The 25,680-nt window shown below is 45.4% G+C and overlaps 1 protein-coding gene across 1 annotated transcript in view; it reads right to left on the bottom strand.

Annotated features, from left to right (window-relative positions):
- The window catches only part of SERPINI1 (serpin family I member 1), a 131,247-nt gene that overhangs the window by 39,398 nt on the left and 66,169 nt on the right, over positions 1–25,680 (bottom strand). The window contains exons 2-5 of the mRNA XM_060242447.1: positions 18,673–18,940; positions 12,946–13,176; positions 6,319–6,513; positions 4,639–4,843 (exon numbers count right to left, since the gene is read on the bottom strand). Coding sequence (XP_060098430.1) covers positions 4,639–4,843; positions 6,319–6,513; positions 12,946–13,176; positions 18,673–18,922 — 881 coding nt within the window. The 5' untranslated portion in view covers positions 18,923–18,940. The remainder of the gene's footprint in view (positions 1–4,638; positions 4,844–6,318; positions 6,514–12,945; positions 13,177–18,672; positions 18,941–25,680) is intronic.

The following is a 25,680-nucleotide window of genomic DNA, read 5'->3' as shown; positions in this document are numbered from 1 at the left end:
GGAGTGTGGCGCCGCATTGCGGCATCACAGAAAAAACAGAAGAGGGTCGGCCTGGGAGTGCACAGGCAGTAAGTCTGCCTGGGGTGCTGCGCACTTTCGGGCCAGCCTTGATTAAAGTCCTTGAACACCTGCTGACATAACGCTTGATAAAGATTCATGGAGGAGAGGTCTATCAGTGGCTCCTAGCCATGATAACCAAAAGGGAACCTCTATGTTCACAGGCAGTAAACCTCAGAATACCAGTGGCAGTAGAAAACATAAGAAGACCTGAGCCTCTATGCCCTGAGACACTGGTCAGCAACAGTGTGAGGCGGGATGCTGGTCTGATCCAGAATGGCTCTTCTTATGCTAATGTACTACAGTATTCTGGGAGTGGGAGAGAGTGGGAAGGGGTGTGGCTCAGTGGTAGAGCATCTGCTTGGCATACAGAAGGTTCCAGGTTCAATCCCTGACATCCTTCATTAAAAGGAGCAGGTAGTAGGTGATGTGAAAAACCTCAGTCTGACACTCTGGAGAACAGCCGCTGATCTGAGTAGACAATACTGACTCTGATGAACCAAAAGTCTGATTCATCATAAGGCAGCTTAATGAGACAGTTCACTGTATAATTAACCTGCAATGGCCATCATCCCAACCAATACTCCCTCTAAACTGTGGAGACTTGTGAGCAAAAATTCTACTTCGTGAGCTACTAGCATTAATTTATTTTATTTTATTTATTTTATTTATCTGAGATTTATATCCCGCCCTTCCCACTAGGTGGCTCAGGGCGGCTTACAACATGTAAAACTAACATAAAATATAAAATTAAGCATTAAAATTAACATTACATAATTTATAGTTAAAAAATCTAAACATTTGTTATATACATAAAACATTAAAATCATTCAGCGGTCTTAAGTTATGCTCAATTCAAATTCGATGTTCAGTGTTCAGTACTCAGTGCCGGTCAGTTGTGGGCCAGCCGGAAGAGGGCTGTCTTACAGGCCCTGCGGAATTGGGCAAGGTCCCGCAGGGCTCTTACCTCGTCCGGCAGCTGGTTCCACCAAGATGGAGCCATTATGGAGAAGGCCCTGTCCCTTGTAGCTTTCAAATGGGCTTCTTTTGGCCCGGGGATAACCAGGAGATTTTGAGTTCCCGATCTCAGTGCTCGCTGGGGAACGTGTGGGAAGAGACGGTCCCTCAGGTAGGCAGGTCCTAGGCCATATAGGGCTTTAAAGGTAATAACCAGCACCTTGTACCGAACTCGGTAGGATATTGGCAGCCAGTGCAGAGCCCGAAGTCCCGCCTGGATGTGCTCCCACCTTGGGAGCCCCAATAACAACCGGGCGGCGGCGTTCTGCACCAGCTGCAATTTCCGGGTTCGGCACAGGGGCAGCCCCATGTAGAGGGCATTGCAGTAGTCCAACCTCGAGGTGACCGTAGCATGGATCACCGTTGCTAGATCGTCGCGCTCCAGGAAGGGAGCCAGCTGCCTTGCTCGCCTAAGATGGAAGAATGCGGACTTGGCAGTGGCTGCTATCTGGGCCTCCATTGTTAAGGAAGGCTCCAGAAGTACCCCCAGGCTCCTGACTCTATGCGTCGCAATCAGCGGCGCACTGTCAAAAACCGGAAGGGGTATTTCCCTTCCCGGACCCCGACGGCCCAAGCAAAGGACCTCTGTCTTCGCCAGATTTAGCCTCAGCCCACTCTGCTTGAGCCACCCAGCCACAGCCTGTAGTGCCCGGTCCAGATTTTGTGGGGCGCAGACCGGCTGGCTGTCCATAAGCAGATAAAGCTGGGTGTAATCAGCATACTGGTGACAACCCAGCCCGTACCTTCGGGCAATCTGGGCGAGGGGACGCATATAGATGTTAACATCGGGGAAAGAACCGCACCCTGAGGCACCCCGCAATCAAGCGTGTGCCTGTGGGACAGCTCATCCCCAATAGCGACCCTCTGTCCCCGACCTTCAAGGAAAGAGGAAAGCCATTGCAAGGCTAACCCCTGAATCCCCGCGTCGGCGAGACGGCGGGCCAGCAGCCGATGGTCGACCGTATCGAACGCCGCCGATAGGTCCAACAGCATCAGTACCGCTGAGCCGCCCCGATCCAGATGCCGTTGCAGGTCATCTACTAGGGCGACCAGCACCGTCTCCGTCCCATGGCCGGAGTTGTGAGCTACTTCATAAATTAGTTTGCTTTGGGGTCATTTTTCCTGAGCGAAGACAAAAATGTGTAAGTTGGAGGCTAAAAAAACTGTGAACTCACAGTAACTCAGGTTAGAGGGAGCACTGGATTTGTTTTTGCATGGGCTTGCATTACCTACAACAGTGATCCCCAGCCGAGCACCCAGGGACACCACAGTGCCCACCAATGTGTTTCCTGTCACCCATTTCCTTCTCTCCTCCCCAAAGCAAAGAGCTAGTTGTGCCTTTACTCTAGCTCCTGGGAGCAAGAAGTACTTCAGAAGCATTAAGAAGGCATCCCCTTTGTGCTCTGGATAAACACAAAGGCATCCCCTTTGTGTTTATCCAGAGCACCCACTTGGAAACAGCCACCTCAATCACAGAAAGACACTTGGCTTAAGCACCTCTCATCATTTTCTGATTAGCCCCACTCCCCATGGCAACCATTTTGTAGCTTCACATCCAGAAATTTTGTGTTGGTACCCGGTTCCAATTTTCCAAACTCCAGTAGCTCCTGCACATTCATCAGGATTGGGGATATCCGATCTAGATGGAGGGTGCCTTCACACAGGTTGAATAATGCTGTTTCAGTTCACTTCGGCAACTGTTTGCAAGCGGATTTTGCCATTTCACACAGTACAAACCAGTTGCAAAGTGCACTGCAAGTGCGTTACTTAGCGTGGGTGGGAGTGCCCGAAGATTCAGTGTGGGAAGATGGAGATGAATATCCCTAAACAGAAGCAAAAACACCCTCTTGTCCAGAACAGAGCATTGCACCAGATAAGACAACTGCTCACATAACCGTACTGGTTTTCCTTTAAACACAGTGTCCCTTAATGTAAAGTCCTGACCTGGATGGCCCAGGCTAGCCTGATCTTGTCAGATCTCATCTAAGGGAGACTACCAAGCAATCCCAGAATTGCTATGCAGAGGAAGCCAATAGAAAATCACCTTTGCCCATTTCTTGCCTTAAGAACCCTATGGGGTTGCTATAAGTTGGCTGGGACTTGACAGCGCTTTACACACAAACACAAAGCCCAATACAGAAATAGCTCTTCCAGCTGGGTCCTTAACCTGTCTGAATTAACTGAAATAAACTTAGCAGTATGAAGTATCTGCAGTCCTCTTTATATCAACCCAAGGTAGCAAAATAAGTGGATTCCACTTCTACAGGGATAAGGTCTCAAGCAGGGCAAACTGATCAGGATTTCCTCTTATCCTAGGAGCCTTTGCTTCTGCACAGATACAAACCGTTTCAAGAGCCTATAAATTAGAAAACAAGGGTCCACTAATAAGAAACTAAATAAATCATGGCAATTCATTCTTGGAATATTTTACAAGACTTATTTAAATAGAAACGGCTGATCACAGAAGTAAAATCTTGTACTCGCTTGACAACTTTTGAGTAGAATTACCCCTCTGTCTGACACTCTCTCGTGCTCTTGCTCTTTGTCTAGTCAAGCAAAATAAATAACAGCAACAACAATTGAAACGTTATACACATACAGATTAACATTTACCATTCTTAAGAAAACATAAAATGTTGGAACAAGTGTAAGGAGAAATTTAGGTTGATCTTAATTTCCAAAAACTGCTTTGGCCACAACAAATATTCTTCATATATTAACCATCATGGTTTGCCAAGATTCAGGTTGGTGGCCATGTTGGTCTGAAACAACAGAACCAAGTTTGACTCCAGTGGCACCTTTAAGACCAACCAAGTTTAATTCTGGGTATAAGCTTTTGTTTGCAGGCACTTCAGTCATACTGAAATAGGTTTCCTCAAGCCTTATATATAGGGGTGTGTGTGGGGGAGGTTGCCAGGAAGAAGAAAAAGATATTCAATTTATATCCTGCCCTATACTCTGAATCTCAGTCTCAGAGCAGTCACAATCTCCTTTTACCTCCCCCCCCTCCACAACAGACACCCTGTGAGGTAGGTGGAGCAGAGAGAGCTCTTACAACAGCTGCCCTACAAAAGCTATGGCTGACCCAAGGCCACTCCAGCAGCTTCAGGTGGAGGAGCAGGGAATCAAACCCAGTTCTCCCATGTAAGAGTCTGCGCACTTAACCACCACACCAAACTGGCTCCCTCAGGGCAATCTCAGCTATACTTATCACCCAGTTACTTATACATCTTGCCTCTAACGTGCCCTTCCTGACAGCTAACCTCACCACCATCTCTACCTATATGTAAGGCTTGAAAAAAACCTGTTTCAACATATCCGAAGAAGAGTGCATGCACTTGAATTAAACTTGGTTGGTCTTAAAGGTGCCACTGGACTAAAACATGGTTTTGCCTGTTTCTTTTGCGTGTGTTTGTACACAACATTAACAATCTCAATCTCTCCCACTATCTGTCTCCCGCTCTCTATTCCTCTGACTACCCCTTTCTCTCATCCACACACAACCCAACAAGCCATTCACTGTATTGTACTTTCTCCAGTAAGAACCAAAACGAGCAACCTCACCTTGGTAGATAGACCTCCACTTTTTGTTTCTTCACTGAGGTTGCCCATTCCTCGATCAACTGGGCTTTAACCAGAGGCTCCAGGGTGACTAGGGGGACTTCCTGCCTGGAAAGGACAATCATCATGCTGATCTCATCCCCCTCGTAGGGTATTTCCAGAACTTGATAGATGCCCCCTGCTTCATTGGAGCCATCACTGAACTCCCCTAGAAGAAAAACATGGTATCGTTGGACTTTTGAAATGCGTTCCACTTCTTTAAATTCATTGATACACTACTTTTTGACAAAGGACTGTTCTTCTGCACTGCTTACGAGGAGACAATACAAGCATATAATAGCATCGTATTGTCAAATTATGTCTCTTTGATGGCTCTGTGATATATCTATTTTTAATACTTGCCATGGTGTATGAGTTGGGTTTTCTTTTCAATGGCTGTTCCTACTTCTTTCAGAGCCCCCTTTGTTGTGAAAAACAAAGAAGAATATGAAAAATACAGATTTGGAGTCAAAGGTTCTTGCTGACAGAATGGTACTTATATTAGAAGCACAGCACTTCTGTTGGTGGTCGACAAGGGCAATAAAGACCCCAAGCCATTGTTGGTGGATGTCCTGTGATCTCCTAGGAACAGAGCTTCCAGAAGCTAAATGCTTGGCAGCTTCCAATGGAGCTCTGCTAAAGGCAATACTTCCAATTTGGTGTAGTTGTTTACAGAGCCAGTTTGGTGTAGTGGTTAAGTGCGTGGACTTTTATCTGGGAGAACAGGGTTTGATTCCCCACTCCTCCACTTGCAGCTGCTGGAATGGCCTTGAGTTAGTCATAGTCAAGGACATAGGAGTTGTCCTTGAAAGGGCAGCTGCTGTGAGAGCTCTCTCAGCCCCACCCACCTCACAGGGTGTCTGTTGTGGGGGAAGGAGATTGTAAGCCACTCTGAGACTCTGATCCAGAGAGAAGGGCGGGGTCTAAATCTGCGGTGGTCTTCTTGTTCCAGTGCTCCTCCAAAGTAATGCTGGCACAAATGATGTGGAGGAAAGTTGGCCTCAATTCTTTGCTTTGGGGAAGAGATGTTGCTTGGATTGAACTGAGAGGGAAAAGAAGGCTTTGCTCCCTACAATACTGCCACAAGCGGAAGTTTCCAAGCACAGACATAACAAAGCTTTTGTCTAGGGCTGAGGAGAGGCCATAAGTACTGCCTGGCATGAGCTTAATGTTTGCTAGTCAGTCAGGTGGCAGGGACACCTTCAAAATCCTTGTATGCTTCTGTTCTGTTGAATACCTTCTGGATTTTATTCCCTAGACTCAAGAAGCAAGGGGGTAGTAGGAAACACATTAGTGGGTGTCGCAGCACCTCCAAGTGCCACGTTGCAGATCACTGGGCCTGACAACAAATTGGTAGACTTGGGGGGCTCATCATTCAGCCTTGAAGTTCACAGGCTGACCTAGGGCCAGACCCCTTCTCTTGTTCAGATTAACCTGTTTTCACAAGGATTGTTGTGAAGATAAAATGGAGAAGGGAAGAACTGAGTTCCTTAGAGGAAGGATGAAATAAAACCGGGTAAGGTTAGTGGGAGAGAGGAAAAAGGAGAATGTGAACTGGCTTGAAAGTGAATTCTAACAGTGTGATGGGTGAATTCCAGTCTGATGATGGACAGCTAGAGAGACAATTCAGGGTCTCTTGCTTACCGTAATAAAATTCTCCTTGCTGATACATCATCGGGATTTGCACTTCGCTTTCATCATCTTTCGTGAATGAGAATGTCCTCGTATTTTCTGGCCGGAACTGAGATTTCCAGTTTCCTTTAAAGTAGACGGCATTCAGGAGGGCCAAGTGCGTTAGAGCGCTGAAATCCCTCGCTGATACAAAATCTTTGATCATGTCTGTCAGATAAAAAAGGGGAGAGAAGGAGCACATCAATCAGCATGTCTAATTGAACACCGAAATCAAAGCCTACCCGGTCTTTAGAAGGCAAGACAACAAAACAAACAGAAGTAATATGCAATTTCCAATTCAAAATATCTTTTTGGATCCTCAAATTAAACTGTCAAGTCTTTGGGGGTAAAAATCTAAAAGCTTCAGTGCAAGCAGATAAGCCTGTACAATTAATCTACCGTTGTGAAGCAACAGCATTAAACAGCGCTATGGAAAAGAAATATCTAACCAATTCAATTTGTAGATTAATCAACGAAAGCAGTAATTACTGTTTAAAATCTCTCCCTCTGAAACTAAGTCAGCAGACCTCATCTTGAAGGGCACAGAGTTGTGCAGGATGCAAATGAGCCAACTCCTTCCTCGCCAAATTTTATTAAGAGAAAACCTTTCCAGCTGGAAACTTCGCAGTCATTTCACAATTCTGAGTGACACCTCTATGGCTTTTTCACAGCTTGGGCGGGGGGGTGGGGATACAGGAAACCAAGAGTGCTTCACAGTAATGCCACCACCTTAGCAAATTTCACAGGCTACATTGCCTCTGCTTGAAAAGCTCATAAGAACATAAGAGGAGCCCCGCTGGATCAGACCAGTGATCCATTTCTTCCAGTATCCTGTCTCACACTGCGGCCAACCTGGAGGGCCAAGAAACAGGGCATAGAGGTCGAGGCCTTTCCCTAATGTTGCCTCTTGGCACTGGGATTCAGAAGTTGACTGAAAGTGGAGGATCCCTCTGCAGCCCCTCACAACATTTGCAAATTGCTGATACATCTGCAATTCAAAAGGAGGTGTATTTCGAGTATTTGTGCTGCTTTTGGATTCATGTAATTGGTGGTACACACCACCATGTTGTTGACTCACACCCAGAATTTGCTGGATTGATGGCAAAGTCATGGATGCCCCAAGGACATGCATAATTCACACTGATTGTGGGGCCAAATCTTTAGGTGCTGCTCAGACCTTGTGACTTTTACCTGCTAGAAAGGAGGAGATAAGACTCCTTGAAGCAGAACAGGGAGGGAGGAGGGGGAGAGGAATAGGCCATTAGGCAGGTGGTAGAGGTGAGACCTGAGGCATGGAGAAAATGCATTCCATCTCCTTAAAGGCTGAAGTACTGTTGAAGTGACTTCTGTCTCTTATACCAAATGAGTGTAAGAGGGGCAAGCCAAGGACCACCTTGACTTTTGCCTGTACTGGCAAGGGGATTAATTATTCCCTTACACCCCTCCACTTAGATAAATGATTCCCTCTTTGACTCATGACAGCATCTCCACCTTGGTCTGCATCCTTCTTTTTTGCTAGCTCCCCAACTATGACCACTTCTTGGTCCTTCTGGCCTGCTCACAAGGTGGATACATGAAAAAAGATTCTGTCCTCATCACAGATGGCAGCCAGGCATAAGAGAGAACTACCCACCAAAGAGTTACCGCTCTTCCCTTTATTCTAACCCCTTCCTTCTGGGAGTTCTGTTGGAGCGCTGCCTAATCCACGAACAAGACAGCATGCATCTTGTTTGATCCAACTTGGGATGTTCACAATGATAAACCTACTGGGAAAGGTCTTTAGAAGGTGGTGCTAAGTAAAAAACCAAGTAGGTACTAGCAGTCGTGTACAACAACTGAGGTCTATGAGGATGGCAGGGCCAGATCCAGATTCTGATTGGCCCTGGGTAGAGTGCTCAGGGCACTCCTCTCCTGCTACCCTTACCATTAGAACTCCCCACTTATCCTCCCTTCCTGCCCCACCCATGTGCATCCTTCCCTTGTCTGCACATGACTTTTCCCCCAGCTACCTGCATGTCCCTTCTTCAATGGCACTATCCACATACATTTCCATGACTGTGATGGGCCGCCCAGGTAGCTAACAGCGCAGGTGGTGGAGCTCTTGAAAACAAGTGGATGAGAGAATGGTATGCATGCATGTGGCACAGGAGATGTGTGGGGACAAAGGCAGTGGGCCCTGTCAGAAGCCCTGGGTCTTGGTAGATACTCCACCGAAGGGTATGCTGACACCAACTTTGGGAATGGGCCATTAGGTAGTGATCTCTACTGAGTGTTCATCCCTCCCGCCACAGCGGATTCATGTGCTTACTACTCCGGCAGCATTGTGCACAAGTGGAAATGCTTATCATGCTCTGGAAGAGCAGATACCTCTTTTTATTGATTGTAAATATTTCATACTACTTTATTCTGTGCTCAAGGCCATTTACAGAAGCATTAGAACATAAAGTAAAGCCATAAAAGCAATCAAAATGTCATTTCCAACAATGCCCGATATTGTTTTGGCAGACAAAATCAGATCTCTGTCTCAAAGGCCCATTGAAAGAGGAAAGTTACTTTATCTAAGGAACCTGAGAAGAAACATCACTTTTGATAGTTCTTTTGGAAGAAGATTCAAAGATGCAGAGGCACAGGGTATTTCTCCTGCTGTCCTGTCAACATTGTGAGGACTCCACCGCAATGCCTTTTGAACTGGTTTCAACTGGCACATGGAGCAATGAAGACTGAGCATGGCATGGCAGGCATCCAGGGCTAGCAGTAGAGCTTTGCACAAGCGTAGCTGACGCCAGTTTGGTGCAGTGGTTAAGTGCACAGACTTTTATTTGGGAGAACCGGGTTTGATTCCCCACTCCTCCACTTGAACCTGCTGGAATGGCCTTGGGTCAGCCATAGCTTTTGTAGGAGTTGTCCTTGAAAGGGCAGCTGCTGTAAGAGCTCTCTTAGCCCCACCTACCTCACAGGGTGTCTGTTGTGGGGGGTGGCAAAGGAGATGGTGACTTCTCTGAGACTCTGAGATTCAGAATATAGGGCAGGATATAAATCCAATATCTGATGCCATGAATCCATGTCAGATCAGGTCTCCATAAAGCCCTTGTTTAGCAGGCAGGCACGATACCTATGAACCTCTCAGCTGAGAGCTCTCTTTGTCTAGCCCAATGCAGTGGCCAGGAGACTTAGTTGTGAGACAGGTTCACAAATTGTCTCCACTCTCTCAGCATGGCCCTTTCTGGAGATAATAATACCAACCTATCTACTGGACTCAAATTTTATTTCTTAAATGCTGTAATTCTAAACTGGGGTTAAATTCTGGTTTGTGCATAATGTCTGAATGCAGGCTACCTCTCAGTCTATTCAAAACACAAATGCAAATCCATGCAACACCAGTTCCAGCTTCCCTGCACAAGGACACCTTTAACACAAAATACAACAGCTCTGATATCAAAGACAACACCATAAGAACATGACAAGTCATGTTGGATCATGCAAATGGCCCATCCAGTCCAAAACTCTGTCACACAGTAGCCCCCCCGCAAAAAAAAAAACACCCAGGTACCATCAGGAGGTCCACTAGTAGGGCCTGGACACTAGAAGCCCTCCCACTGTTCCCCCCAAGCACCAAGAATGCAGAGCACCACTGCCCCAGACATAGTGTTCCACCTATACCTTGTGGCTAATAGCCACTGATATTTTTATCCAATCCCCTCTTGAAACTGTCTATGCTTGTAGCTGCCACCACCTCCTGTGGCAGTGAATTCCATATGTTAATCACCCTTTGGGTGAAGAACACCAGAAATGGTTTTCAGTCAATTCGAGGTGGAATTATGCCCTTCTAAACACGCTGATTTCAGTGGACTTGGAAGGGTGCAACTCTGCTTAGAGTTGCTCCTCTATTCTATTGGCAGTCTCCCCTTTTTCAAAAGATAGCATAATTAGACACAAAACAAGCTGATCATTCCTGATAGCCTCATCTTATTAGTCAATCTTACACCAGTAATATTGCACAGAGTTTAAGGGTAATGTGAGCAGTAAATGGCGTAAGCATTTCAGCATCGGGCCCAATGACATTTGCTCAAGGAAGGAAAGAGACATCTTACATCTGTTCAAGTCATGAGAGGCTTGTTAGCCAAGCACGGCAGCTGCTGTGCCCACATTTCCAAATAAATCACCACACTCCAAACCGCACTGTCTACTACCTGGCGCTGCCAACAGGGAACGGCTTGCTTTCAGCAGAACAATTTTGAGTTTGGAATTCAGCACAGACAGTGATGGATTGAATGAAAGCACCAGATTTCATGGTTGGTTACAGATGGGTCCCAATGTTTTGCTGGGCACAAAGCAAACATCCTGAATCCCAACCAAAAAGAGGTCCTGATCCAAAGTACTACACACACACAAACCCTCCCCATTTCTGCATTCTGCTCTGCTCCTGAGGGTCTCTCAACCCCCAGGGGCCACAAGGAGCTTCAGGGAGCTGCCATGAGAAAACCAAAGAGCCACAGACTACAATTGTTTTATTGAAGGTTTATCATGCTTGCATCTCAAGTGTTTTCTTTTCTTTCTCCTAATATATACACACAAACTGGGGAGGGGGGAGAGAGAGAGTGTGCACGGAAAATGTCTTTTGATGCACAAACACAGCTCCACTGAGGAGTTAATGGGATTTTTGCAATTGTTGCAAAACATTAAGCAGCCGTTGGCTAAACTTCTTTTTGTTGAGAGAGATGTCCCTTTGAACAGAGTCAAGGGTCTCGGCACCAAGAGACAACAAATGCCAGCTTCTCACTTTTAAGAACCCCTCTTCCTTTTCTGCGTTGGAAATTTCTGTGATTATCTTTCAGACCACATTTGCCGGCTTTGACTGCGAACAGAAGGGTTCATTTTCAAACGGAAGAGAAGACAATTTCAAGCACCAAGTAAGATGAAAACCTTGCCTAGATGTTTTACAGTTAGCAACATAAATGGAGCTGTCATAAAAGGTTTTTGGGGGCAGTTAGTTACCAACCTCCAGGTTCTGGCTGGAGATCTCCTGGGATTACAACTGATCCCCAGGTGACAGAGACCAGTTCACCTGGACAAAATGGCCACTTTGAAAGGCGGAATTTGAGGCACTGGAGGGAATATACTTATGACATCATATGTCTGTAGACAGCATTGTCTCCAAGGCTGTAAAACCAGTTCAGAAATGTGAGTTGACTAATTTTAAATACATTATTTAAATTTGAACAAATCTACATGGTATTAAGAGCCAACGCAGAGGTTACTGCAGCTGGATAACTCCCTCTCGTGAGCTATGGATCATGGCCATCCGAAGACAGTGAAAGAGGCCTATATCCTAATCCAAACATTTCAAATAAAACCAAAAGAAATAACAGCTCCAAAAATCAACTGATCTGAAAACTAATTAGAGGCGAAGTATTGAGGATGATCGTCAGCAGAATGGCTCACTGATTTGCCGTTCAAAGAAATGCAAACTTAGAACAGGGAGCATCGGTCACAGAATCAGGATAATGTTTCAAATTGCAATGCTGTAGCACAGAAGTTCACATCAGCAATTCTACAAAATATGTCACCCCAAATATTTATTAACAGGAAAGACTGGGATGATGAGCCTTCTTCACTAGGGCACTGGCAATACTGTGGGGATTGCTTGTCTTGGACCCAGTCCTCAGCAGAAGAACAGAAGGAGGCAAACCAAGAGCCTGAGCTCACTGCTGCTTTCACTGGTTGTGTCCAAGCAAAGTGACTCATTGGAAGAGAACCTTGGGAATGTTCAGTCTGGAGAAGAGGAGGTGGGGGGGGGGGGACATGACTGCTCTCTTTAAATATTTGAAAGGCTGTCATTTAGAGGAGGACAAGGAGCTGTTCCACTTGGCAGCCAAGGATAGGACCCAAAGCAATGGGCTCAAATTACAAGCAGAAAGGTACCGGCTAGATATTAGGAAAATATTTCTTTTACAGTCAGAGTAGTTCAGAGGTAGAACCAACTGCCTGGGAAGGTGGTGAGCTCCCCTTCATTGGCAGTCTTCAAAACACGGCTGGATGATCAGAGGTGCTTTAGGCTGATCCTGCATAGAGCAGGGGGTTGGACTAGATGGTCTGTATGGCCCCTCCAACTCTATGATTATATGATTACATCTCATGGGTTTAGACCTGTCCGAGGACAGTGCAGAAGATGGTGACACGAGAGCCTAAAGCTGTCATCATTCACCACCAGACAGGTCAAAGAAGAGCAGAACTTATAGCTCTATATGTCAGGCTAAGACTTGGTTTGATTCTGGATGTCAGCCACCCTCCAGAGTAGTGGCCCACCAGGACTTCTCCAGGTAAGCTAAATGGCCAATTTGCCTCAGGTCTTTCGATGAAGATGTCATTGACATAAAGCCACTCAGAATTAGCAAAATGAAGCAATTTGGCAGGGAAAGTAAAACTTCAGCTACAAGGAATTTGAATGCACTGAACACTGCCTGAATGGCTTGACAGTGGAAAAAAAGAAGGGATATTAGAAATAAAAGCCTCCCTCCCCCAAGCAGCCTGGAATGGTAATACAGACGTAAAATGACAACTGTTCAGTGAAAAGAGGAATTTTAAAATTCAAGAACATACTGTTGGTATGGTTCTCCACCCATCTATTGATTTGGCTGGCTACAGCTAGGTTTTGACTGAAATCTACATTTTCCACTTCAGCTTTAAAGTACTTTTTCATCAGCTGCAGAAATTTGTCACTGATGTGATATCCGTTCTGTACATAAAGGGAATTGGCAAGCTTCATCACGTACTGGCTGTCCTCAGCGGTCGCCATGTCAGAAAGGTCCTTTAAGAAAGAAAATTCTTCACCTGAAATCAGAGAGAAAATACATCTGTCAGGGCAGGTAAATATATCAAGGGTTTAAAGTATCCCTGTGTCTTCCCTGGAGAGTATCACAAGGGCATTTTGGCTCTCAACTGAGAAGGTCACCATGAAATATTTTATAAATAGTATGACTCTTTCAGAGACCTGAATATGGAAAACCCCACAGCATAGAAATGCTGCCCACCTAAACCAGAGCAGCAGCCATTAACTTCGGTACGAACTACAGAGACAAACTATGAATGGTAAATTAAGAAAAATCAAACACATAGTTTGCTTACATTATCCATTACTATTTAAACAACTATTTAAACACGCGGAGCAGTATTACTTCAATTGGGGGGGCTATAGCATTATAGCAAGTTTGAGAGATGCCTTCAAGGGTCCATGTGTACGGAATACCAGCTGTGCTTTATTGTAGCAGTAGGAAGAAATAGCTGAAACAACCCGCAGAATTGCCACGAATAGGCCCACACATGGTCCACCCCCCAAAATCGTTTGCCTGTGAGTGGTGAACAGAATGTGAGACAAACTGACAGATGTTCAAGCACCCCTATGTGAGACTGGGGCAAATCAAGTTTTTCCTACACAGAATGTATTTATTACCATACAGACATGACTTTTCAAATGGCATGCTTCAGCTGACAATCAACTGGTTTAAAAAATAAACAGACATTATGTGCCCGTATGTTTCTGATTTTAATGGGAGGTTCCTAACCATTTTCACTAAATATTTACACTGCTATGCCAGCTGCTTAAAATTTGGTCTATTATTCTAAAGATTTCCAATTGAGCTGCTTCAAAGATTTCCCCCCAAAAAAGATGTACTAATGATGTTTACATAGGATTAGTGCGTGCCACTTGCACGGAAAAATAAATAAATCTCAGCTTGTTGTAAATGTTATTGCATCTTATAAATGCCATCGGCCTGTCACATTGTCTCTAAAATAAGGATGTTTATTTTTAATTCTTCTAGCTTCATACTGTTCTGCCACATTTGCCAAATGTTTCAGAGGTTCAATCAGCAGAGTGAAAAAAAGCTGGTATCTGAAATGGGTAAATTCAATGAGAACTTTTTGGCTCACTGCAGGAGAGGGGGACACTTAGCCTGAGAATTTGTTTAAATTGGAAGCTGCATGTAGGAATGAGAAGATTTTCACCATTCTATCCCATTTAGTGGCTGATCCTTTGCCATGCCCTAGGCTTCAACATAAAGATCTTCCACCAAAATTTAGAAACTTTGACTGAGTAGAACCCCGGTAGTGGAGAGGGAACAGTCCACCCCTTGCTTCCCCCTCCTTATTTTTACCCATTCTCTCATCTGAGAAAGATCAAGATGGGTAGCCATGGCAGTTTGTCTGTAGCAGTAGAAAACAGCAAGAGTCCACTAGCGCCTTAAAGACTAACATAATTTGTGTCACGGTATGAGCTTAGTTTTTAAGGTGCTACTGGACTCCTGCTCTTCCAGTCAGAGAAGACAGCAACACTGACAGGGAGGGAACTTTTAATCCAGATTCTTACAATATGTTCTCCAAATTCCTGGGTCAAGTCTCAGAGCTCATATGTGCATTCTTCCCAGCTTTTGGAAGTGATCCAGGCACAGAAAACCCCTTTTGGCTAACTTCTGAAGACATGACACTCATGGAACCAACTCTGAATGCCTAGACTGAATCTCAAAACCATTTTTTAAAAATCTTGTAATTCCTTGTAATTGAGAGCCAGTTTGGTGTAGTGGTTAAGTGTGCAGACTCTGGGAGAACCAGGTTTGATTCCCCACTCCTCCACTTGCACCTGCTGGAATGGCCTTGGTCAGCCATAGCTCTAGGAGAGGTTGTCCTTGAAAGGGCAGCTGCTGTGAGAGTCCTCTCAGCCCCACCCACCTCACAGGGTGTCTGTTGTGGGGGAGGAAGATAAAGGAGATTGTGAGCCGCTCTGAGATTCGGAGTGGAGGGCGGGATATAAATCCAATATCTTCTCCAAAAAGGTTCCAGTGGCATACACTGGACTACTCTCATCCTCATTTTATATCACAGCTCTATAAAGCAGATTCAATTTATATTACTGGTCAAAGGTCACACAGAGAACTTCATGTCTGAGTATGGATTTGAACCTGGATCACCCAATAGTCTGAATCTAACCATTACAACCCAGTGGCTTTGTGGCAACTACCACAGAGTTCCATTGTGTGCATTTTTTAAATTATGAACTAGGTTGAGAACGTAGAGAGTGAGAACTTTCTCATCTTCTCCCATAATGCTAGAATTCGAGGGAACCCAATGAAGTTGATTGTCAATAGATTCAGGACAGACAAAAGGAAATACTTCTTTACTCAAAGAGCAAAGAATTGCATGTGTATTTCAAGGACAGGGACTGTGCCGACAGACATTCATTTAATTGGCTTTAAAAGACGATTAGACAAGTTCATGGAGATAAATTCCATCATTGGCTATTAGCTGTGAAGACTGAACAGAACTTTCATGTTCAGAGGCAGGAACCCACTGAATACCATTACTAGGGGGCAGTAAGCTCAGATCTCTATGCCCTGTTCATAGGTCTCCTTAGGGCACCTAGTTGGGTACTAGAAAGAACAGTTTGGGCCATTTGTCTGATCCAGCCTAGTTGTTCATATGGTCTTATGTAAGTACCACATTTGCCTTTATTCCCCAAATCATAATCTTAGCAGTAATAAGTAAAAAAGGATTTTTTGTTAATGCAGTAGAAAATTACTCCGCAAATTGTATGCATGTGTGGACTCGTGGATAGCAGCCGTTCAGTACCATGGACAGTTCCCTGCTGTTGAAAGCCTGATAAAACATTCTATTTGCCAGAGCCCAGTCCAGGAAAGGAAAAGTGGTTTCTTTGAATGCACTGAGGGTGCTTCCAAAATGGCCCCAACTCTTCTGAAGGCATTCATTTTGTCTTAACCCATAAATTAAAGGCTGTCATTAAAATAAATGTTAAAAATTTGGGATGGCCCATTTTCACTTCAGAAGACCATCCCTTCAGGAGAATGAGGTCTTACTACCCTATTAAAATTTAGCTTTAAAAAGGTTGTCAGCTCTAGCATGCTGCTGATTTACTAGCAGTTCATAAAGAAGAACACTTGACATTTTCAAGGTCAAACATTCCAAAGGGGAAACTACCATACACACAGAAAGCACTGGCTTAAATCCTGTGCAGAATTTTTACAGACAGAAGGTGGGATGATTTTTTGTGAATTCCCCCAGAACACTGCCTTTCCTCTCGTGCTGTTCCTGGGGAGTCCTGTCACCAGGGAGCAGCATTTTTGGTTGGGGCATTTTCAGCGGCAGTGGTAGTTCAGGAAGTCCCACTTCACTGAAGGAAAATGTAAGTTAATTATGGCATAAGAGACTGTGGACTTGCTCTTCAATTGCAGGATGGAATAGAGAAAAACTATTGCTAAGCAATGGGATTATAAAAGTGAAATGCAAGATGTGTATTTTGCAACATTATTTGCAACATTCAAATGCATGCAGTAGAAACACAGTGACTATCTACAACAGCGGAAACAGATGATAGTACAGTCTTTTTAGTCCTGCTAAGCTAATTTAACAGCTGTAAAAGAGAGAGTCGTTGTCACATTTGAAATCTAAACGGATAATAGTAAATTCCTCAGTACATTTTAATCTAGCTATTTAATTCAGAACTCTTTGATGTTCTTTTTATTGAACAAAGAGGATAGATTCAAGGACACATTCACCTGTGCATCATCCAACATTTGATATTTGCCAAGAATGCCCAGAAACCAGTGTAAGAATATGTTAATCTCCCAGAATGCTTTAGAACAGGATTTCCCAAACCTTTTCCCCCTGTGGCCCAGTTTTTTCCCCGTGGTCCGGGCACAGGACGTTCAGGGAACGATACAGAAACTGTGTGCTGGCCAGGAGCTTTCCTCGCCCTCTCTGATGTTTCTGAACATCAGAGAGGGATGGGGGAGGGCTTCTGGCCAGCACAGTTTCTGTAGTGCTCGGAGAGTGCTACAGTCGGTGGCATCGGCGTGGAGGGCAGGAGCTGGAGTGCGGCGCCAAATGCAGTGCCGAATATAAATAGAGAGGGGAGGGGGCGGGAGCTGTTGGGCTGTCCCTGGTGACCTGATATTGCGGCTTGCATGGCCCAGTTCCAGGTTGCAACCCTGCAAATGGGAAACGCTGCTTTAGAACGTAAGAACAGTCCTGCTGGATCAGACCAGTGGTCCATCTAGTCTAGCATCCTGTCTTAAAACTCTAGGAGAGCCAGTCTGATGTAGTGGTTAAGTGTGGAGTCTAATCTGGGGGAACTGGGTGTGATTCCCTGCTCCTCCACATGCACTTGCCGAGTGATCATGGTTCAAGTCACAGTTCTTGAAAAAGCCGCTATCTCAAAAGCAGTCCTTGAAAGACCTCTTTCAGTCCCACCTACCTCCCAGGGTGTCTGCTTTGGGGAGGGGGGAAGGGAAATTTGATTGCAAGCCACTCTGAGACGCCTTCAGGTAGTGAAGGGTGGGGTATAAATACAACCTCCTCTTCCTCCTCCCCCCTCCTAGTGGCCAATCAGTTATTTTGAAGGTCCAACAACAGGGCATAGAGGCCAAGGCCTTGATGTTGCCTCCTAGAACCTCAGAGGTTTACTACCAGCTTAGCATCTGATTTGAATCATCATCATTCAACAATAGCACTTCAGATAGAGATTCCTGAAATGCTAAATTCAACACTTTAGTGACACTTAACAGATTTACAGTTCCATTCTAAGCAGAATTACACCATTCTAAACACACTACAACGAATGGGTTTAGTAAGATGTAACTCTGCTTGCTCAGGATTGCAATTACAGTGGGAAGCAGTAGCTGAGGAAGTGTGTGAACATCCATTACTTTCGTGCAATTGCTTAAGAACATAAGAGAAGCCATGTAGAATCAGGCTGATGGCATATCCTGTCCAACACTGTGTAAATACAGTGGCTGAAACCCAGGTGCCATCAGGAGGTCCACCAGTGGGGCCAGAACTCCAGAAGCCTCCCACTCTGGCCCCCCAAGCACCATGCAGCATCATTACTCCAGACATAGTGTTTCATATATACCTTGTGGCAAATAGCCACTGATGGATCTCTGCTCTATGTTTATCCAGACCCCTCCTGAAGCCGTCAGTACTTGTTGCCACCACCACTTCCTGTGGCACTTCTTCCTTTTCACTGTTTACATTTTTTTCTCTATGCCCATGTATATCCATCTGCCAAGTACTAGCTGTAAGCATCTGATTAAGTGGGTTGACCAAATGTTATGCCTCCAATCTGTTCGCGTTTAAGTGACCTTCCTTTTTTTTGGTCAACATTTTCCTATATCCTTAGGGAGGCCGAAGATGCAGTCCTTCACACAGCCATTTGAGAATATGTCTCATTAATCTCAGTGGGACTCACTTCCAAACAAAGATGCATAGAAACCAGATAATGTTATCAAAGAAGCGCAGATAGATTTAAACACACATTACCGTTTTTCAAGCCATCGTATCCCATGGCGTGTCGGATTTCTTTCAGGGTGGAACCATGGGCTCCAAGTTCCATCATTCCCATGGCAATTACAATTCCCAGTGGGGCGAAAATAATGTTTTCATCTTCCCCTGTGGCTCTCAGCTGATTGTAAATGTTCACTGAAAATTCGGCAATGGTTTCGTCGGGGAAACTGGTGCTGAAGGCCTCGCTTTGCAAAACTAACAGGGACAGCAGTCCAAGGAGGAACATGTTGCAAGAGTTTCTGACCTGCAAGGCAAGATAAGGAGATGGCAAATGAAGCTTCCATTGTACAGCTGGGATCATTCAATGCTATTAAATCAATATATGAAAATTAGGGATGTCATTGTTTCCAAAAATGGACATCATTAAAAACAACAGGCACAAAATCAGAATAATGCATTACAATTATTATTTGTGTATATACCACCATCAACAGGCAGAGTAGAGCACAAGATGACAGATCCCTCTCCAGAGGAGCTAAATTTGACCCAAGGGAGATATCAGAGGAAGGCAGGGAAGAAGGAGGTGGAAAGAATTAGAAGGAGAATCTACATTTGTTATGGCTTCATTCAGTTTAGATTTGGCAAGGATCTGTGTCAAATGCTTCAAGAGAAAAAGAAAGCTAATTTTGAGGTGGGTTTGAAGGAAATGAATACACAGGTGAATGCTATGTGTCTCCCTGCAGGGCCCGGATCTCCATGGGGAGCTCATTCCACCAAGCAGGTCCTTTTCGGCCCCTGCCCTCATTGAGGTCATATGGGTGTCTCTGGGGCCAGGTATCACCAAAAGGTGTTGGGTTGCTGATCATGAAGACCTACAGGGCTCATACAGGGAGAGGTGGGCTGGCCCCTGGCTGTATAGGGCTTTAAAGTACATACCAGCACCTTGAACAGGATGGATCCGTGCCCACAAAGGTGACAATGTTAATATCCATACAGCAGTGTTCTGCACCAGCTGGAGTTTCCAGAGGAGGGTCAAGGGCAACCCCACGTAGAGAGAGTTACAATAATCTAGCCTGGAAGAGACCATCGCATTGGTCACTGTGGCCAGGTCGTGGTGGGCAAGATACAGGACCAACTGTCTGACCTGCCTCAGATGGGAAAAGGCCAGTCTGTTAGATGGAACACAGCACAGTGCTAGGGAAAAGGGGGATTTAACGCTTCCCACCACACCATTTTACCAATTGAACATATGAGGAGGAGGAGGAGGAGGAGGAGAAGAAGAAAAAGAAGAAGAAGAAGAAGAAGAAGAAGAAGAAGAAGAAGAAGAAGAAGATGATGATGATATTGGATTTATATCCCGCCCTCCACTCCGAAGAGTCTCAGAGCGGCTCACAATCCCCTTTACCTTCCTCCCCCACAACAAACACCCTGTGAGGTGGGTGGGGCTGAGAGAACTCTCACAGCAGCTGCCCTTTCAAGGACAACCTCTGCCAGAGCTATGGCTGACCCAAGGCCATGCTAGCAGGTGCAAGTGGAGGAGTGGGGAATCAAACCCGGTTCTCCCAGATAAGAGTCCACACACTTAACCACTACACCAAACTGGCTCTCCAAAATGAATATATGAAGCTGCCTTATACTGAATCAGACCTTTGGTCCATCAAAGTCAGTATTGTCTTCTCAGACTGGCAGTGGCTCTCCAGGGTCTCAAGCTGAGGTTTTTCACACCTATTTGCCTGGACCCTTTTTTGGAGATGCCGGGGATTGAACCTGGGACCTTCTGCTTCCCAAGCAGATGCTCTACCACTGAGCCACCGTCCCTCCCCTGTCAATTGAAATGCTTCCCCCCCACACACTGCTTTAAGCCTTGTTGGGGGGGGGGGAGTCAGGCATCCCTATGGTCCCTGTCTCCCCCCCCCCACACACACACACAGTGGTGCATAATTCAGTTGCAGGAAGGCATTTCCAATATAGCTTTGATCCATATTAGATCCCTCCAGCAGTTTCTTTGTCCAAATTCTGTCAAAGGAGAGTAAGTCTATTTTTGCCCCTTGGGTCAATGGAAAGATGGACAGCAGCTAAAAAAAGGAAGAAAGAAAAGGACCCAGAAGAAGAGCTGAATGGCCAACTAGGAAATCAAACTGCAGAAAGCTGATAAATGCTAATAAAAGCAACTTCTAGGGGCCCAGTCTGGAACAGGACCATTGTATGGAGGAAGCAAATGTTTATTCCTTTTCCCTATTTCACCAGTGAAATCACCATGCCTAGAATCAGAATTTATTCCCAGAAAGAAACATGTGGGTTTACACACGTTGGCTGCAATCTAGGTTACCAAGCTCCACGTAGCATCTAGAGATCTCCCATTATTTACAACTGATCTCCAGACAACCAAGTTCCCCTGGAGAAAATGGCTGGTTTGGAGGGTGGACTTTATGGCATTATACCCTCCCCCTTCCCAGGCTTCATCTCCCAAATCTCCAAGTATAACATAACCTTGAGGTGGCAACCCTAGCTTCTGTCCTAAATCCACTTTCCTAGGAATAAAGCCCTATTGCAGGGGTGGCCAACGGTAGCTCTCCAGATGCTTTTTGCCTACAACTCCCATCAGCCCCAGCCAGCATGGCCAGTGGCTGGGGCTGATGGGAGCTGTAGGCAAAAAAACATCTGGAGAGCTACTGTTGGCCACCCCTGCGAATAGCTTGGGCCTGAGTAGGAGGAAATATCCTCTTTCTGAGGGATTTACAGTTATGAAAACAGCATAGGGGAAAATCTGTTTGGGCCCTCCAGTGGCAACTTTCTCTGCTTTAAAAAACGGTAGTTCTTTGCCAGATTTCATGCCACATTTAACCTTCTAGCACCTCCAGACTGAATTATTCCCTTTGTCCGACATCAATACATTCATTCCAAAGGGTCTCAAATTTACGTAGATACCGTAAACTATCACATTCTTTTGTCAGGGAGACTTTTGGCAGCAAAAAAACCCCATTAAGCCAGAAAAAACAACGCCCGTTACGCAAGAAGTATATAAATCTCTTCAGTGCCCCACTCTAAAAGTTCAGCCTTGGTGTCTTGTTTGACCACGGCATGGTTCATTTGTGCCTGTTTAATAGGTCATTTGCGTTCCTGTTTGTGGTGACCTTCCGAGATAATAACACTTAACATTTAGATGGTGTCTGTTATTAGCACAGTGCTCTGCAAACATTATCCAATTAGCTGTTGTGACAGCTCAAGAGTGGTGCATAATTAAATATTATTAAGCCCATTTTATAGATGAAGAAACACAGAGTAATAGGCCGCTCTGTGTGTTTTGGCAACAGCACTGAAGGCCAGCTTTGCATGGTTGAGGTGCTCCTGAAATATAACATTTCAGACCGCAGGTGGGAGAAAGGCTTTGGTTGAATGATTCCCATGAAAACAGAGCCTGCCGAGTACAGAGCTAGCATCAGAAGGAGGAGGCTAGGCTAGAAGCGTTCCTGTCAACATCTTGTTTTTCGTATGGGGAGAGGTTGTTTATTTTAAATAGATCATCTCGGAGTATTCCAAAAGTGTGTAGTTTAGGAACGGGTTTGTTAATTTTTAAAAATGGTTTATTTATATCCCACTTTTCTCCCCAATGGAAACTCTTCCATTTTCTCCTTCTGTGAGGTAGGTTAGGCTGAGAGGGTGTGACTGGCCCAAGGTCAGCCAGTGAGCTTCTTTGGCAGAGTGGGGTTTCGAACCCTTGCCTCTCAGATCTCAATCCCGCACTCTCAAGCACTGCACCATGCTGGCTCTCTCAGCTGCTAAAGGACAACAACAGGACAGCAGGAAGCAGATCACAGCCTTTCTTGGGAGGCTGAAAACAGAGAGGGCAGAGTTTGGATCGAGGCCCAGCATGGGAGGGTTTTTAAACCCTTTCCTCCCTGTGTCATTCTCCCAACACAAATCTCCCCACTACTACATCACAGGGGAAACATGCACATGTTAGAGACATATCTCAGTCTCCCTGCTGCCCCTTGGGAAAAAGTTTTTTTTTTTAAGTAGCATCACACTGTTATTTCATTAAGCTGCCTTGAACCACAAGGAAAGGCAGGACATAAATGTTTTAATAAATAAACACATTATTGGCATACTGCTGGTGTGAAGCCAATGCCACGCTTTAGGATTCAGGCAAAACTCTATGGTATAACCATATTGTGTTTGAACCCTAGAATATCACATTGATGGCAAGCCAGTGATGTGCTCGGGACGGGGAGGAGGGACTGATGTTGTGCTGTTGGTGCAGCGTCACTTCTGGCAAATACCCAGAAATGACACTGCACCATCAGCACAACATCATCCCCCCCCCCTTCCTCTCCCACTGGTTGTTGTTGTCTGGCAACCCTACAAGTGGTTCAAGTTTTATGCAGGTAAACAGATTGGGAGCCTATGACTTTAGCATTTTCTTAGAAGAACTAGGGTTCATTTCAAGAAGGCTGTTATGGAGATACACCAACTGTAAAATGTTCGTATTTACACTGGACTGCCAGCTATTCTTTCATTAGTATTAAAACTGTGGTTTCACAAGTGTTAAGAGCCCCGTGGCACAGTGTTAAAGCTGCAGTACTGCAGTCCTAAGCTCTGCTTATGACCTGAGTTCGATCCCTGGTGGAAGTTGGGTTTTCAGGTAGCCTGCCCAAGGTTGACTCAGCCTTCCATCCTTCCGAGGTCGGTAAAATGAGTACCCAGATTGCTGGGGGGAAAGTGCAGATGACTGGGGAAGGCAATGGCAAACCACCCCGTCAAAAGTCTGCCGTGAAAACATTGTGAGAGCAACATCACTCCAGAGTCGGAAACGACTGGGGCTTGCACAAGGGACCTTTCCTTTCCTTCCTTCACAGGTGTTCCTTGTTTTGTTTAGCAAGAGACTCCTCTTTTCTCTGGAAGCTCATGTTGCAACTCAGGATGCACACAAATTTTGTGCTCACCATGACACACACCACTTCAAGCATTTTAACTCCAACGTTCAGTTTTGTTGAACCAACACAACTCTGTTTGTCTGCGACAATTAAAATCATGCTACATATAACCTTTTAAAATTAATGAATAAGAAGGCAGGCTTACAACAAGTACACTGGACCATCTAAACCAGGAGTCTTCAGACACGGGGTGGAACCCTCGTGTGATTTCTGAGTGCTGATGCCAACTTTGGTTTGGGAAAATCCTGGAGGATCGGTGCCTGGGGAAGGTGGAATTTGGGGAGGAGAGGGAGCTCAGCAGGGACGTGATGCTATAGAATCCACCTTCCAGGCCTTGACCTGTACAGACCAGGCTAATCCAATCTTACGTCTCAAAAACGAAGCAGGGTTGACCCTGGCAAGGATTTGGATGGAAGACCTCCAAGGAATACCAGGACTGGAGGCAGGTTATTAAGCCACTTTTCTAAATGTCCTCCATGCCCACCAGGGGTTGCCAGAGGTTGCCATGACTTCCAGGCATGGATGCATGAATATATATGAACATATGAACTGCCTTATATTGAATCAGACCTTCGGTCCATCAAAGTCAGTATTGTTTATTCAGACTAGCAGCGGCTCTCCAGGGTCAAGCTGAGGTTTTTCATGCCTATTTGCCTGGACCCTTTTTAGTTGGAGATGCCGGGGATTGAACCTGGGACCTTCTGCTTACCAAGCAGATGCTCTACCACTGAGCCACTGTGCCTCCCATTCACACAACTACAAAAAAAAAAAATCTACTTTCCAGAACTTCCTTTTCTTCCAGGGAACTGATCTCTGTAGTCTGGAGATTTCCAGAGGGCCTAGGAGATGTCTAAGACAACTCCAGGCCTTCATCTTGAGGTCAGCCAGCCTACTGGTAAACCTCTACAGAACTGCTGTCGTTATCTTTTTGGAAAGATCTGCTGCTAAGCAAGCATAGGCAGAGAGTGCCTCCTGCTTCTCTCCAGCCATGCAAAGAAGCACAGCAGAACAGTAAGGAGATGTCATACAACCTGGAAGTCTTTCTGGGGGTGCAGACAGCATTCCATTGCCGTGCCTTGTGCTGTTAAACAGAGGCACACCTGGCTCGACATGGCAATCTGGTTGCATATATCTGTGCACGTGCATGCCCTGGGACTCCCAGGCTGGGAGTTGAAGTCAAGCATGAATGGCATTCGCATGTTGCTCCAAGGGCTTCTTGGAATCTTTGTGCACCTATGAAATGCTTCTGAGCTTTGTTCCCACCATGTGCCCCTTCGTTTTGGAAGGAGGACAGCTATGGTAACCTGCTTACAAAATCTGCATATCTGCACATGCTAAGGATCAGGAAAGAAAACCCAGTTACCTATTATTTGACTCGTTTTTTGCTGCGGGAGAGTAAGGAAAATTAAACAAATGGACTAAGCCCTCACCCCTGTTGGCTTTGCATGTTAATGGAGGGCTCAAGTACCTATTTTAGCAGCATTGTAAAGTGATTTAACGTTTTCCTAGAGGAGCGGGAGAAATATCTTCTGCTTTCTGACGTATGACTGTCATTATTTCTTTCAAGGGCTGCGAGGCAAACAATTTATCCAAATACAAACAGATACCAACACTTATTCATTCCTTGCCTCATTTCAGTTTTATTCTTTAATGGGTGCTTGGAGGGGGGGGGGGAACACTCTAAGGGGATTTGAATCAAAGTCCTACTTTTGCCATGGACTCCTTGTCAGGGTTGCCAGCCTCCAGGTAGGGCCTAGAGATCTCCTGGAATTACAACTAATCAGTTCCTCTGGGGAAAACAGCCGCTTTGGAGCTTGGGACCTATGGAATTATACTCTGCCAAGGCCTCTCCTCAAATCTCCTTACCCAGGCTCCACTCTCCACATCTCCAGCAGTTTCTCAACCCAAGATTGGCAGTCCTACACTGCAAGGTTTGAGGATGGGGCCTAGACAGTATGCAGTTTGGGGAGGGGAGGGATGTCAGCAGGGTATCATAGAATCCACCACAGAGTCCACCTTCCAAAGCAGCCATTTCCTCCAGATGAATTGACCTCTGCAGTCTGAAGATGAATTGTAATTCTGGGGGAATCTTACATAACATGTGGACTTT

This window comes from Heteronotia binoei, chromosome 6 (genome assembly GCF_032191835.1).
Source record: "Heteronotia binoei isolate CCM8104 ecotype False Entrance Well chromosome 6, APGP_CSIRO_Hbin_v1, whole genome shotgun sequence".
In the NCBI taxonomy this organism is placed as follows: Eukaryota; Metazoa; Chordata; class Lepidosauria; order Squamata; family Gekkonidae; genus Heteronotia; species Heteronotia binoei.
Note: the sequence above shows the minus strand (reverse complement) of the source record. Positions and strands in the feature narration are given on the sequence as shown.